This window comes from Rhinoderma darwinii, chromosome 1 (assembly GCF_050947455.1).
Source record: "Rhinoderma darwinii isolate aRhiDar2 chromosome 1, aRhiDar2.hap1, whole genome shotgun sequence".
Taxonomy (NCBI): Eukaryota; Metazoa; Chordata; class Amphibia; order Anura; family Rhinodermatidae; genus Rhinoderma; species Rhinoderma darwinii.
In genome coordinates, this window is record NC_134687.1 from 667,132,694 (window position 1) to 667,148,325 (window position 15,632).

Here is a 15,632-nt window from a genome sequence, read left to right on the forward strand (position 1 = left end):
ATAGCTGCCTCCACACAGTATAATGCCCCCATAGCTGCCTCCACACAGCATAATGCCCCCATAGCTGCCTCCACACAGTATAATGTCCTCATAGCTGCCACCACACAGTATAATGTCCCCATAGCTGCACCCACACAGTATAATGTCCCCATAGCTACCTCCACACCGTATAATGCCCCCATAGCTGCCCCCACACAGTATAATGTCCCCATAGCTACCTCCACACAGTATAATGTCCCCATAGCTGCCCCCACACAGTATAATGTCCCCATAGCTGCCCCCGCACAGTATAATGTCCCCATAGCTGCCCCCGCACAGTATAATGTCCCCATAGCTGCCTCCACACAGTATAATGTCCCCATAGCTACCTCCACACAGTATAATGTCACCATAGCTGCCTCCACACAGTATAGTGTCCCCATAGCTGCCTCCACACAGTATAATGTCCCCATAGCTACCTCCACACAGTATAATGTCCCCATAGCTGCCCCCACACAGTATAATGTCCCCATAGCTGCCTCCACACAGTATAATGCCCCCATAGCTGCCTCCACACAGTATAATGTCCCTATAGCTGCCTCCACACAGTATAATGTCCCCATAGCTGCACCCACACAGTATAATGTCCCCATAGCTGCCTCCACACAGTATAATGTCCCCATAGCTGCACCCACACAGTATAATGTCCCCATAGCTGCCTCCACACAGTATAATGTCCCCATAGCTGCCTCCACACAGTATAATGCCCCCATAGCTGCCTCCACACAGTATAATGCCCCCATAGCTGCCCCCACACAGTATAATGCCCCCATAGCTGCCTCCACACAGTATAATGTCCCCATAGCTGCCTCCACACAGTATAATGTCTCCATAGCTGCCTCCACACAGTATAATGTCCCCATAGCTGCCTCCACACAGTATAATGTCCCCATAGCTGCCCCCACACAGTATAATGCCCCCATAGCTGCCTCCACACAGTATAATGTCCCCATAGCTGCCTCCACACAGTATAATGTCCCCATAGCTGCCCCCACACAGTATAATGTCCCCATAGCTGCCTCCACACACAGTATGTCCTCATAGCTGCCCCTACACAGTATAATGTCCTCATAGCTGCCCCTACACAGTATAATGTCCCCATAGCTGCCTCCACACAGTATAATGTCCCCATAGCTGCCTCCACACAGTATAATGTCCCCATAACTGCCTCCACACAGTATAATGCCCCCATAGCTGCCCCCACACAGTATAATGTCCCCATAGCTGCCCCCACACAGTATAATGCCCCCATAGCTGCCTCCACACAGTATAATGCCCCCATAGCTGCCTCCACACAGTATAATGTCCCCATAGCTGCCTCCACACAGTATAATGTCCCCATAGCTGCCCCCACACAGTATAATGCCCCCATAGCTGCCTCCACACAGTATAATGCCCCCATAGCTGCCTCCACACAGTATAATGTCCCCATAGCTGCCTCCACACAGTATAATGTCCCCATAGCTGCCTCCACACAGTATAATGTCCCCATAGCTGCCTCCACACAGTATAATGTCCCCATAGCTGCCTCCACACAGTATAATGTCCCCATAGCTGCCTCCACACAGTATAATGCCCCCATAGCTGCCCCCACACAGTATAATGCCCCCATAGCTGCCTCCACACAGTATAATGTCCCCATAGCTGCCTCCACACAGTATAATGCCCCCATAGCTGCCTCCACACAGTATAATGTCCCTATAGCTGCCTCCACACAGTATAATGCCCCCATAGCTGCCTCCACACAGTATAATGTCCCCATAGCTGCCCCCACACAGTATAATGCCCCCATAGCTGCCTCCACACAGTATAATGTCCCCATAGCTGCCTCCACACAGTATAATGTCCCCATAGCTGCCTCCACACAGTATAATGTCCCCATAGCTGCCTCCACACAGTATAATGTCCCCATAGCTGCCTCCACACAGTATAATGTCCCCATAGCTGCCCCCACACAGTATAAAGCCCCCATAGCTGCCCCCACACAGTATAATGTCCCCATAGCTGCCCCCACACAGTATAATGTCCCCATAGCTGCCTCCACACAGTATAATGCCCCCATAGATGCCTCCACACACAGTATAATGTCCCCATAGCTGCCTCCACACAGTATAATGCCCCCATAGCTGCCCCCGCACAGTATAATGCTCCTATTGCTGCCTCCACACAGTATAATGTCCCCATAGCTGCCTCCACACAGTATAATGCCCCATAGCTGCCCCCACACAGTATAATGTCCTCATAGCTGCCTCCACACAGTATAATGTCCCCATAGCTGCCACCACACAGTATAATGCCCCCATAGCTGCCTCCACACAGTATAATGTCCCCATAGCTGCCACCACACAGTATAATGTCCCCACAGCTGCCTCCACACAGTATAATGTCCCCACAGCTGCCTCCACACAGTATAATGTCCCCACAGCTGCCTCCACACAGTATAATGTACCCATAGCTGCCTCCACACAGTATAATGTACCCATAGCTGCCTCCACACAGTATAATGCCCCCATAGCTGCCCCCACACTGTATAATGCCCCATAGCTACCCCCACACAGTATAATGCCCCCATAGCTGCCTCCACACAGTATAATGTCCCCATAGCTGCCTCCACACAGTATAATGTCCCCATAGCTGCCCCCACACAGTATAATGTCCCCATAGCTGCCTCCACACAGTATAATGTCCCCATAGCTGCCTCCACACAGTATAATGCCCCCATAGCTGCCTCCACACAGTATAATGTCCCCTTAGCTGCCTCCACACAGTATAATGTCCCCATAGCTGCCTCCACACAGTATAATGTCCCCATAGCTGCCTCCACACAGTATAATGTCCCCATAGCTGCCTCCACACAGTATAATGTCCTCATAGCTGCCTCCACACAGTATAATGTCCCCATAGCTGCCTCCCACACAGTATAATGCCCCCATAGCTGCCTCCACACAGTATAATGTCCCCATAGCTGCCTCCACACAGTATAATGCCCCCATAACTGCCTCCACACAGTATAATGTCCCCATAGCTGCCTCCACACAGTATAATGTCCCCATAGCTGCCTCCACACAGTATAATGTCCCCATAGCTGCCCCCACACAGTATAATGCCCCCATAGCTGCGTCCACACAGTATAATGTCCCCATAGCTGCCTCCACAAAGTATAATGCCCCCATAGCTGCCTCCACACAATATAATGCCCCTAGAGTGTCTCCCCACACAGTATAATACCCCCATAGCTGCCTCCCCACAGTATAATGTCCCCATAGCTGCCTCCACACAGTATAATGTCCCCATAGCTGCCCCCGCACAGTATAATGTCCCCATAGCTGCCCCCACACAGTATAATGTCCCCATAGCTGCCTCCACACAGTATAATGTCCCCATAGCTGCCTCCACAAAGTATAATGCCCCCATAGCTGCCTCCACACAATATAATGCCCCTAGAGTGTCTCCCCACACAGTATAATACCCCCATAGCTGCCTCCCCACAGTATAATGTCCCCATAACTGCCTCCACACAGTATAATGTCCCCATAGCTGCCCCCGCACAGTATAATGTCCCCATAGCTGCCTCCACACAGTATAATGTCCCCATAGCTGCCCCCACACAGTATAAAGCCCCCATAGCTGCCCCCACACAGTATAATGTCCCCATAGCTGCCCCCACACAGCATAATGCCCCCATAGATGCCTCCACACACAGTATAATGTCCCTATAATGCCTCCCCACACAGTATAATGTCCTCATAGCTGCCCCCACACAGTATAATGTCCCCATAGCTGCCTCCACACAGTATAATGCCCCCATAGCTGCCACCACACAGTATAATGTCCCCATAGCTGCCTCCACACAGTATAATGCCCCCATAGCTGCCTCCACACAGTATAATGTCCCCATAGCTGCCTCCACACAGTATAATGTCCCCATAGCTGCCTCCACACAGTATAATGTCCCCATAGCTGCCTCCACACAGTATAATGCCCCCATAGCTGCCTCCACACAGTATAATGCCCCCATAGCTGCCTCCACACAGTATAATGACCCCATAGCTGCCCCCGCACAGTATAATGCTCCCATAGCTGCCTCCACACAGTATAATGTCCCCATAGCTGCCTCTACACAGTATAATGCCCCCATAGCTGCCTCCACACAGTATAATGTCCCCATAGCTTCCTCCACATTGTATAATGTCCTCATAGCTGCCTCCACACAGTATAATGTCCCCATAGCTGCCTCCACACAGTATAATGTCCCCATAGCTGCCTCCACACAGTATAATGCCCCCATAACTGCCCCCACACAGTATAATGTCCCCATAGCTGCCTCCACACAGTATAATGTCCCCATAGCTGCCCCCACATAGTATAATGTCCCTATAGCTGCCTCCACACAGTATAATGTCCTCATAGCTGCCTCCACACAGTATAATGTCCCCATAGCTGCCCCCACACAGTATAATGTCCCTATAGCTGCCTCCACACAGTATAATGTCCCCATAGCTGCCTCCACACAGTATAATGTCCCCATAGCTGCCCCCACACAGTATAATGTCCCCATAGCTGCCCCCACACAGTATAATGCCCCCATAGCTGCCTCCACACAGTATAATGCCCCATAGCTGCCTCCACACAGTATAATGCCCCCATGGCTGCCTCCACACAGTATAATGTCCCCATAGCTGCCTCCACACAGTATAAGGTCCCTATAGCTGCCTCCACACAGTATAATGTCCCCATAGCTGCCCCCGCACAGTATAATGTCCCCATAGCTGCCCCCACACAATATAATGTCCCCATAGCTGCCCCCACACAGTATAATGTCCCCATAGCTGCCCCCACACTGTATAATGCCCCATAGCTACCCCCACACAGTATAATGCCCCCATAGCTGCCTCCACACAGTATAATGTCCCCATAGCTGCCTCCACACAGTATAATGTCCCCATAGCTGCCCCCACACAGTATAATGTCCCCATAGCTGCCTCCACACAGTATAATGTCCCCATAGCTGCCTCCACACAGTATAATGCCCCCATAGCTGCCTCCACACAGTATAATGTCCCCTTAGCTGCCTCCACACAGTATAATGCCCCCATAGCTGCCTCCACACAGTATAATGTCCCCTTAGCTGCCTCCACACAGTATAATGTCCCCATAGCTGCCTCCACACAGTATAATGTCCCCATAGCTGCCTCCACACAGTATAATGTCCCCATAGCTGCCTCCACACAGTATAATGTCCTCATAGCTGCCTCCACACAGTATAATGTCCCCATAGCTGCCTCCCACACAGTATAATGCCCCCATAGCTGCCTCCACACAGTATAATGTCCCCATAGCTGCCTCCACACAGTATAATGCCCCCATAACTGCCTCCACACAGTATAATGTCCCCATAGCTGCCTCCACACAGTATAATGTCCCCATAGCTGCCTCCACACAGTATAATGTCCCCATAGCTGCCCCCACACAGTATAATGTCCCCATAGCTGCCTCCACACAGTATAATGTCCCCATAGCTGCCTCCACAAAGTATAATGCCCCCATAGCTGCCTCCACACAATATAATGCCCCTAGAGTGTCTCCCCACACAGTATAATACCCCCATAGCTGCCTCCCCACAGTATAATGTCCCCATAGCTGCCTCCACACAGTATAATGTCCCCATAGCTGCCCCCGCACAGTATAATGTCCCCATAGCTGCCTCCACACAGTATAATGTCCCCATAGCTGCCTCCACACAGTATAATGTCCCCATAGCTGCCCCCACACAGTATAAAGCCCCCATAGCTGCCCCCACACAGTATAATGTCCCCATAGCTGCCCCCACACAGCATAATGCCCCCATAGATGCCTCCACACACAGTATAATGTCCCTATAATGCCTCCCCACACAGTATAATGTCCTCATAGCTGCCCCCACACAGTATAATGTCCCCATAGCTGCCTCCACACAGTATAATGCCCCCATAGCTGCCACCACACAGTATAATGTCCCCATAGCTGCCTCCACACAGTATAATGCCCCCATAGCTGCCTCCACACAGTATAATGTCCCCATAGCTGCCTCCACACAGTATAATGTCCCCATAGCTGCCTCCACACAGTATAATGTCCCCATAGCTGCCTCCACACAGTATAATGCCCCCATAGCTGCCTCCACACAGTATAATGCCCCCATAGCTGCCTCCACACAGTATAATGACCCCATAGCTGCCCCCGCACAGTATAATGCTCCCATAGCTGCCTCCACACAGTATAATGTCCCCATAGCTGCCTCTACACAGTATAATGCCCCCATAGCTGCCTCCACACAGTATAATGTCCCCATAGCTTCCTCCACATTATAATGTCCCCATAGCTGCCTCCACACAGTATAATGACCCCATAGCTGCCCCCGCACAGTATAATGCTCCCATAGCTGCCTCCACACAGTATAATGTCCCCATAGCTGCCTCTACACAGTATAATGCCCCCATAGCTGCCTCCACACAGTATAATGTCCCCATAGCTTCCTCCACATTATAATGCCCCCATAGCTGCCTCCACACAGTATAATGTCCCCATAGCTGCCTCCACACAGTATAATGCCCCCATAGCTGCCTCCACACAGTATAATGCCCCCATAGCTGCCTCCACACAGTATAATGTCCCCATAGCTGCCTCCACACAGTATAATGTCCCCATAGCTGCCTCCACACAGTATAATGTCCCCATAGCTGCCTCCACACAGTATAATGCCCCCATAACTGCCCCCACACAGTGTAATGTCCCCATAGCTGCCTCCACACAGTATAATGTCCCCATAGCTGCCCCCACATAGTATAATGTCCCTATAGCTGCCTCCACACAGTATAATGTCCTCATAGCTGCCTCCACACAGTATAATGTCCCCATAGCTGCCCCCACACAGTATAATGTCCCTATAGCTGCCTCCACACAGTATAATGTCCCCATAGCTGCCTCCACACAGTATAATGTCCCCATAGCTGCCCCCACACAGTATAATGTCCCCATAGCTGCCCCCACACAGTATAATGCCCCCATAGCTGCCTCCACACAGTATAATGCCCCATAGCTGCCTCCACACAGTATAATGTCCCCATAGCTGCCCCCACACAGTATAATGTCCCCATAGCTGCCCCCACACAGTATAATGTCCCCATAGCTGCCCCCACACAGTATAATGCCCCCATAGCTGCCTCCACACAGTATAATGCCCCATAGCTGCCCCCACACAGTATAAAGCCCCCATAGCTGCCCCCACACAGTATAATGTCCCCATAGCTGCCCCCACACAGCATAATGCCCCCATAGATGCCTCCACACACAGTATAATGTCCCTATAATGCCTCCCCACACAGTATAATGTCCTCATAGCTGCCTCCACACAGTATAATGCCCCCATAGCTGCCTCCACACAGTATAATGTCCCCATAGCTGCCTCCACACAGTATAATGTCCCCATAGCAGCCTCCACACAGTATAATGTCCCCATAGCTGCCTCCACACAGTATAATGCCCCCATAGCTGCCTCCACACAGTATAATGTCCCCATAGCTGCCTCCACACAGTATAATGTCCCCATAGCTGCCTCCACACAGTATAATGTCCCCATAGCTGCCTCCACACAGTATAATGCCCCCATAACTGCCCCCACACAGTATAATGTCCCCATAGCTGCCTCCACACAGTATAATGTCCCCATAGCTGCCCCCACATAGTATAATGTCCCTATAGCTGCCTCCACACAGTATAATGTCCTCATAGCTGCCTCCACACAGTATAATGTCCCCATAGCTGCCCCCACACAGTATAATGTCCCCATAGCTGCCTCCACACAGTATAATGTCCCCATAGCTGCCTCCACACAGTATAATGTCCCTATAGCTGCCTCCACACAGTATAATGTCCCCATAGCTGCCCCCGCACAGTATAATGTCCCCATAGCTGCCCCCACACAATATAATGTCCCCATAGCTGCCCCCACACAGTATAATGTCCCCATAGCTGCCTCCACACAGTATAATGCCCCCATAGCTGCCTCCACACAGTATAATGTCCCTATAGCTGCCTCCACACAGTATAATGTTCCCATAGCTGCCTCCACACAGTATAATGTCCCCATAGCTGCCTCCACACAGTATAATGTCCCCATAGCTGCCTCAACACAGTATAATGTCCCCATAGCTGCCCCCACACAGTATAATGTCCCCATAGCTGCCCCACACAGTATAATGTCCCCATAGCTGCCTCCCCACACAGTATAATGTCCCCATAGCTGCCTCCACACAGTATAATGTCCCCATAGCTGCCTCCACACAGTATAATGCCCCCATAGCTGCCTCCACACAGTATAATGCCCCCATAGCTGCCTCCACACAGTATAATGTCCCATAGCTGCCTCCACACAGTATAATGTCCCCATAGCTGCCTCCACACAGTATAATGTCCCCATAGCTGCCTCCACACAGTATAATGTCCCCATAGCTGCCCACACACAGTATAATGCCCCCATAGCTGCCTCCACACAGTATAATGTCCCCATAGCTGCCTCCACACAGTATAATGCCCCATAGCTGCCCCCGCACAGTATAATGTCCCCATAGCTGCCTCCACACACAGTATAATGCCCCCATAGCTGCCCCCGCACAGTATAATAATATAATACTTACGTCTCACGATCCATCTGCTCCTCCGGTCTGCTCTTCTATGTTCTGTGTTTATTATTCTTGTAAGGAGCAGATCAATCATTCATGGAGAATGGACAATGACATTGTTTACCATGGGGGAGGGGGGACATCTTATCTGCAGTCTCCATTCTCTAGTCAGATAAGAAGTAGACAAGAGAGAATACAGCTTAGTAGCAGGTAATATATATATATATATATATATATATATCCTCTGTATACACCGCTGTGAATCATGGGAAATCTTCTACTGACTGATAACAGAGAGAACACAACAGCAGTGACTACCAGTCCTCCACCGACCAGGACCTGCTACGTATCTGTAATAGGACTATTGTCTGAAGGACCTGTGGTGACGTCACCATCATGTGATCAGTACCGGAGGGAGCGGAGCTTAGCTGTGGAGCGAAGTGGACCAAGCACCTGTGATGACGTCACCGTCATATGACCACAACCGGAGGGGGCGGAGCTCAAATGTGCGGCGAAGTGGACCAAGGACCTGTGATGACGTCACCATCATGTGATCAGTACCGGAGGGGGCGGGGCTTAGCTGTGGAGCGGAGAAGGCCGGGTAGAAGCTGCCGTAATAATAATCATGTGACGGGCGGGGCTATGTGAGAGGCGTGGCTAGACGTCTATAGAATGTGTCCCGAGTGACGGCCGTCTCTTCCGTCATCATCATCATCATCCTACTACTCCTGCCCCTCCCCCTCCGACAACGCTGTGGCCGGGGATTGGGAATTCCGCACCAGGAAAATCCCTAACTGCACTGTCCATAGATGTCAGGGACTTCTCCTGTGTGACATTATCTACAGGGGATCTACAGGGGGCTGTGTGGCGTTATCTACAGGGGGCTGTGTGACATTATCTACAGGGGGCTGTGTGACATTACCTACAGGGGGCTGTGTGACATTACCTACAGGGGGCTGTGTGACATTATATACAGGGGGCTGTGTGACATTACATACAGGGGGGCTGTGTGACATTATCTACAGGGGGCTGTGTGGCATTATCTACAGGGGGCTGTGTGACATTATCTACAGGGGGCTGTGTGACATTATCTACAGGGGGCTGTGTGACATTACCTACAGGGGGCTGTGTGACATTATCTACAGGGGGCTGTGTGACATTATCTACAGGGGGCTGTGTGACATTATCTACAGGGGGCTGTGTGACACTATCTACAGGGGGCTGTGTGACATTATCTACAGGGGGCCGTGTGACATTATCTACAGGGGGCCGTGTGACATTATCTACAGGGGGCCGTGTGACATTATCTACAGGGGACTGTGTGACATTACCTACAGGGGGCTGTGTGGCATTATCTACAGGGGGGCTGTGTGACATTATCTACAGGGGGCTGTGTGACATTACCTACAGGGGGGCTGTGTGACATTATCTACAGGGGGCTGTGTGACATTATCTACAGGGGGCTGTGTGACATTATATACAGGGGGCTGTGTGGCACTACCTACAGAAGGCTGTGTGACATTATCTACAGGGGGCTGTGTGACATTATATACAGGGGGCTGTGTGGCACTACCTACAGGGGGCTGTGTGACATTATCTACAGGGGGCTGTGAGACATTATCTACAGGGGGCTGTGAGACACTATCTACAGGGGGCTGTGTGACATTATCTACAGGGGGCTGTGTGACATTATATACAGGGGGCTGTGTGACATTATCTACAGGGGGCTGTGTGACATTATCTACAGGGGGCTGTGTGACATTATCTACAGGGGGCTGTGTGGCATTATCTACAGGGGGCTGTGTGGTATTATCTACAGGGGGCTGTGTGACATTACCTACAGGGGGCTGTGTGACATTACCTACAGGGGGCTGTGTGGCATTATCTACAGGGGGCTGTGTGACATTATCTACAGGGGGCTGTGTGACATTACCTACAGGGGGCTGTGTGACATTATCTACAGGGGGCTGTGTGACATTATCTACAGGGGGCTGTGTGACATTATCTACAGGGAGCTGTGTGACATTATCTACAGGGGGCTGTGTGACATTATCTACAGGGGGCTGTGTGACATTATCTACAGGGGGCTGTGTGACATTATCTACAGGGAGCTGTGTGACATTATCTACAGGGGGCTGTGTGACATTATCTACAGGGGACTGTGTGACATTATCTACAGGGGGCTGTGTGACATTACCTACAGGGGGCTGTGTGACACTATCTACAGGGGGCTGTGTGACATTATCTACAGGAGGCTGTGTGACATTACATACAGGGGGCTGTGTGACATTACCTACAGGGGGCTGTGTGACATTATCTACAGGGGGCTGTGTGACACTATCTACAGGGGGCTGTGTGACACTATCTACAGGGGGCTGTGTGACATTATCTACAGGGGGCTGTGTGACATTATCTACAGGGGGCTGTGTGACATTACCTACAGGGGGCTGTGTGACATTATCTACAGGGGGCTGTGTGACATTATCTACAGAGGGGTCTGTGTGACATTATCTACAGGGGGCTGTGTGACATTATCTACAGGGGGCTGTGTGACATTATCTACAGGGGGCTGTGTGACACTACCTACAGGGGGCTGTGTGACATTATCTACAGGGGGCTGTGTGACATTACCTACAGGGGGCTGTGTGACATTACCTACAGGGGGCTGTGTGACATTATCTACAGTGGGCTGTGTGGCATTACCTACAGGGGGGCTGTGTGGCATTATCTACAGGGGGCTGTGTGGCATTACCTACAGGGGGCTGTGTGGCATTATCTACAGGGGGCTGTGTGACATTATCTACAGGGGGCTGTGTGACATTATCTACAGGGGGCTGTGTGACATTATCTACAGGGGACTGTGTGACATTATCTACAGGGGGCTGTGTGGCATTATCTACAGGGGGCTGTGTGACATTACCTACAGGGGGCTGTGTGACATTATCTACAGGGGGCTGTGTGACATTATCTACAGGGGGCTGTGTGACATTATCTACAGGGGGCTGTGTGACATTATCTACAGGGGGGCTGTGTGGCATTATCTACAGGGGGCTGTGTGACATTATCTACAGGGGGCTGTGTGACATTACCTACAGGGGGCTGTGTGACATTACCTACAGGGGCTGTGTGACATTACCTACAGGGGGCTGTGTGACATTATCTACAGGGGGCTGTGTGACATTACCTACAGGGGGCTGTGTGGCATTATCTACAGGGGGCTGTGTGACATTACCTACAGGGGGCTGTGTGACATTACCTACAGGGGGCTGTGTGACATTACCTACAGGGGGCTGTGTGACATTATCTACAGGGGGCTGTGTGACATTATCTACAGGGGGCTGTGTGACATTATCTACAGGGGGCTGTGTGACATTACCTACAGGGGGCTGTGTGGCATTATCTACAGGGGGCTGTGTGACATTATCTACAGGGGGCTGTGTGACATTATCTACAGGGGGCTGTGTGACATTATCTACAGGGGGCTGTGTGACATTACCTACAGGGGGGCTGTGTGGCATTATCTACAGGGGGCTGTGTGACATTATCTACAGGGGGCTGTGTGACATTACCTACAGGGAGCTGTGTGACATTACCTACAGGGGGCTGTGTGGCATTATCTACAGGGGGCTGTGTGACATTATCTACAGGGGGCTGTGTGACATTACCTACAGGGGGCTGTGTGGCATTATCTACAGGGGGCTGTGTGACATTATCTACAGGGGGCTGTGTGACATTATCTACAGGGGGCTGTGTGACATTACCTACAGGGGGCTGTGTGACATTACCTACAGGGGGGCTGTGTGGCATTATCTACAGGGGGCTGTGTGACATTATCTACAGGGGGCTGTGTGACATTACCTACAGGGGGCTGTGTGACATTACCTACAGGGGGCTGTGTGACATTATCTACAGGGGGCTGTGTGACATTATCTACAGGGGGCTGTGTGACATTATCTACAGGGGGCTGTGTGACATTATCTACAGGGGGCTGTGTGACATTATCTACAGGGGTCTGTGTGTCATTATCTACAGGGGGCTGTGTGACATTATCTACAGGGGGCTGTGTGACATTATCTACAGGGGGCTGTGTGACATTATCTACAGGGAGCTGTGTGACATTATCTACAGGGGGCTGTGTGACATTACCTACAGGGGGCTGTGTGACATTACCTACAGGGGGCTGTGTGACATTACCTACAGGGGGCTGTGTGACATTACCTACAGGGGGGCTGTGTGGCATTATCTACAGGGGGCTGTGTGACATTATCTACAGGGGGCTGTGTGACATTACCTACAGGGGGCTGTGTGACATTACCTACAGGGGGCTGTGTGACATTATCTACAGGGGGCTGTGTGACATTATCTACAGGGGGCTGTGTGACATTATCTACAGGGGGCTGTGTGACATTATCTACAGGGGGCTGTGTGACATTATCTACAGGGGTCTGTGTGTCATTATCTACAGGGGGCTGTGTGACATTATCTACAGGGGGCTGTGTGACATTATCTACAGGGGGCTGTGTGACATTATCTACAGGGAGCTGTGTGACATTATCTACAGGGGGCTGTGTGACATTACCTACAGGGGGCTGTGTGACATTATCTACAGGGGGGCTGTGTGGCATTATCTACAGGGGGCTGTGTGACATTATCTACAGGGGGCTGTGTGACATTACCTACAGGGGGCTGTGTGACATTATCTACAGGGGGCTGTGTGACATTATCTACAGGGGGCTGTGTGGCATTACCTACAGGGGGCTGTGTGACATTACCTACAGGGGGCTGTGTGACATTATCTACAGGGGGCTGTGTGACATTATCTACAGGGGGCTGTGTGGCATTATCTACAGGGGGCTGTGTGACATTATCTACAGGGGGCTGTGTGACATTATCTACAGGGGGCTGTGTGACATTATCTACAGGGGGCTGTGTGACATTATATACAGGAGGCTGTGTGGCATTATCTACAGGGGGGCTGTGTGACATTACCTACAGGGGGATGTGTGACATTATCTACAGGGGGCTGTGTGACATTATCTACAGGGGGCTGTGTGGCATTATCTACAGGGGGCTGTGTGACATTATCTACAGGGGGCTGTGTGACATTATCTACAGGGGGGGCTGTGTGACATTATATACAGGGGGCTGTGTGACATTATCTACAGGGGGCTGTGTGACATTATATACAGGGGGCTGTGTGACATTATCTACAGGGGGCTGTGTGGCATTATCTACAGGGGGCTGTGTGGCATTATCTACAGGGGGCTGTGTGACATTATCTACAGGGGGCTGTGTGACATTATCTACAGGGGGCTGTGTGACATTATCTACAGGGGGCAGTGTGACATTATCTACAGGGGGCTGTGTGGCATTATCTACAGGGGGCTGTGTGGCATTACCTACAGGGGGCTGTGTGACATTATCTACAGGGGGCTGTGTGACATTATCTACAGGGGGCTGTGTGACATTATCTACAGGGGGCTGTGTGGCATTATCTACAGGGGGCTGTGTGGCATTATCTACAGGGGGGCTGTGTGACATTATCTACAGGGGGCTGTGTGACATTACCTACAGGGGGCTGTGTGACATTATCTACAGGGGGCTGTGTGACATTATCTACAGGGGGCTGTGTGACATTATCTACAGGGGGCTGTGTGACATTATATACAGGGGGCTGTGTGACATTACCTACAGGGGGGCTGTGTGACATTATCTACAGGGGGGCTGTGTGACATTATCTACAGAGGGCTGTGTGGCATTACCTACAGGGGGCTGTGTGACATTATCTACAGGGGGCTGTGTGACATTATCTACAGGGGGCTGTGTGTCATTATCTACAGGGGGCTGTGTGACATTACCTACAGGGGGCTGTGTGACATTATATACAGGGGGCTGTGTGACATTATCTACAGGGGGCTGTGTGACATTATCTACAGGGGATCTACAGGGGGCTGTGTGACATTACCTACAGGGGGCTGTGTGGCGTTATCTACAGGGGGCTGTGTGACATTATCTACAGGGAGCTGTGTGACATTATCTACAGGGGGCTGTGTGACATTATCTACAGGGGGCTGTGAGACATTATCTACAGGGGGCTGTGTGACATTATCTACAGGGGGCTGTGTGACATTACATACAGGGGGCTGTGTGACATTATCTACAGGGGGCTGTGTGACATTACCTACAGGGGGCTGTGTGACATTATCTACAGGGGGCTGTGTGACATTATCTACAGGAGGCTGTGTGACATTATCTACAGGGGGCTGTGTGACATTATCTACAGGGGGCTGTGAGACATTATCTACAGGGGGCTGTGTGACATTATCTACAGGGGGCTGTGTGACATTATCTACAGGGGGCTGTGTGACATTATCTACAGGGGGCTGTGTGACATTATCTACAGGGGGCTGTGTGACATTACCTACAGGGGGCTGTGAGACATTATCTACAGGGGGCTGTGTGGCATTATCTACAGGGGGCTGTGTGACATTATCTACAGGGGGCTGTGTGTCATTATCTACAGGGGGCTGTGTGACATTACCTACAGGGGGCTGTGTGACATTATATACAGGGGGCTGTGTGACATTATCTACAGGGGGCTGTGTGACATTATCTACAGGGGATCTACAGGGGGCTGTGTGACATTATCTACAGGGGATCTACAGGGGGCTGTGTGACATTACCTACAGGGGGCTGTGTGGCGTTATCTACAGGGGGCTGTGTGACATTATCTACAGGGGGCTGTGAGACATTATCTACAGGGGGCTGTGAGACATTATCTACAGGGGGCTGTGTGACATTATCTACAGGGGGCTGTGTGACATTATCTACAGGGAGCTGTGTGGCATTATCTACAGGGGGCTGTGTGACATTATCTACAGGGGGCTGTGTGACATTATCTACAGGGGGCTGTGTGACATTATCTACAGGGGG

The 15,632-nt window shown here is 51.2% G+C and overlaps 1 protein-coding gene across 1 annotated transcript in view; it reads right to left on the reverse strand.

The window, feature by feature from the left end:
• The window catches only part of LOC142664846 (uncharacterized), a 43,651-nt gene extending 34,729 nt beyond the window's left edge, over window positions 1-8,922 (reverse strand). The window contains exon 1 of the mRNA XM_075844238.1: window positions 8,715-8,922. Coding sequence (XP_075700353.1) covers window positions 8,715-8,793 — 79 coding nt within the window. The 5' untranslated portion in view covers window positions 8,794-8,922. The remainder of the gene's footprint in view (window positions 1-8,714) is intronic.
• Window positions 8,923-15,632: the final 6,710 nt, after the last annotated feature.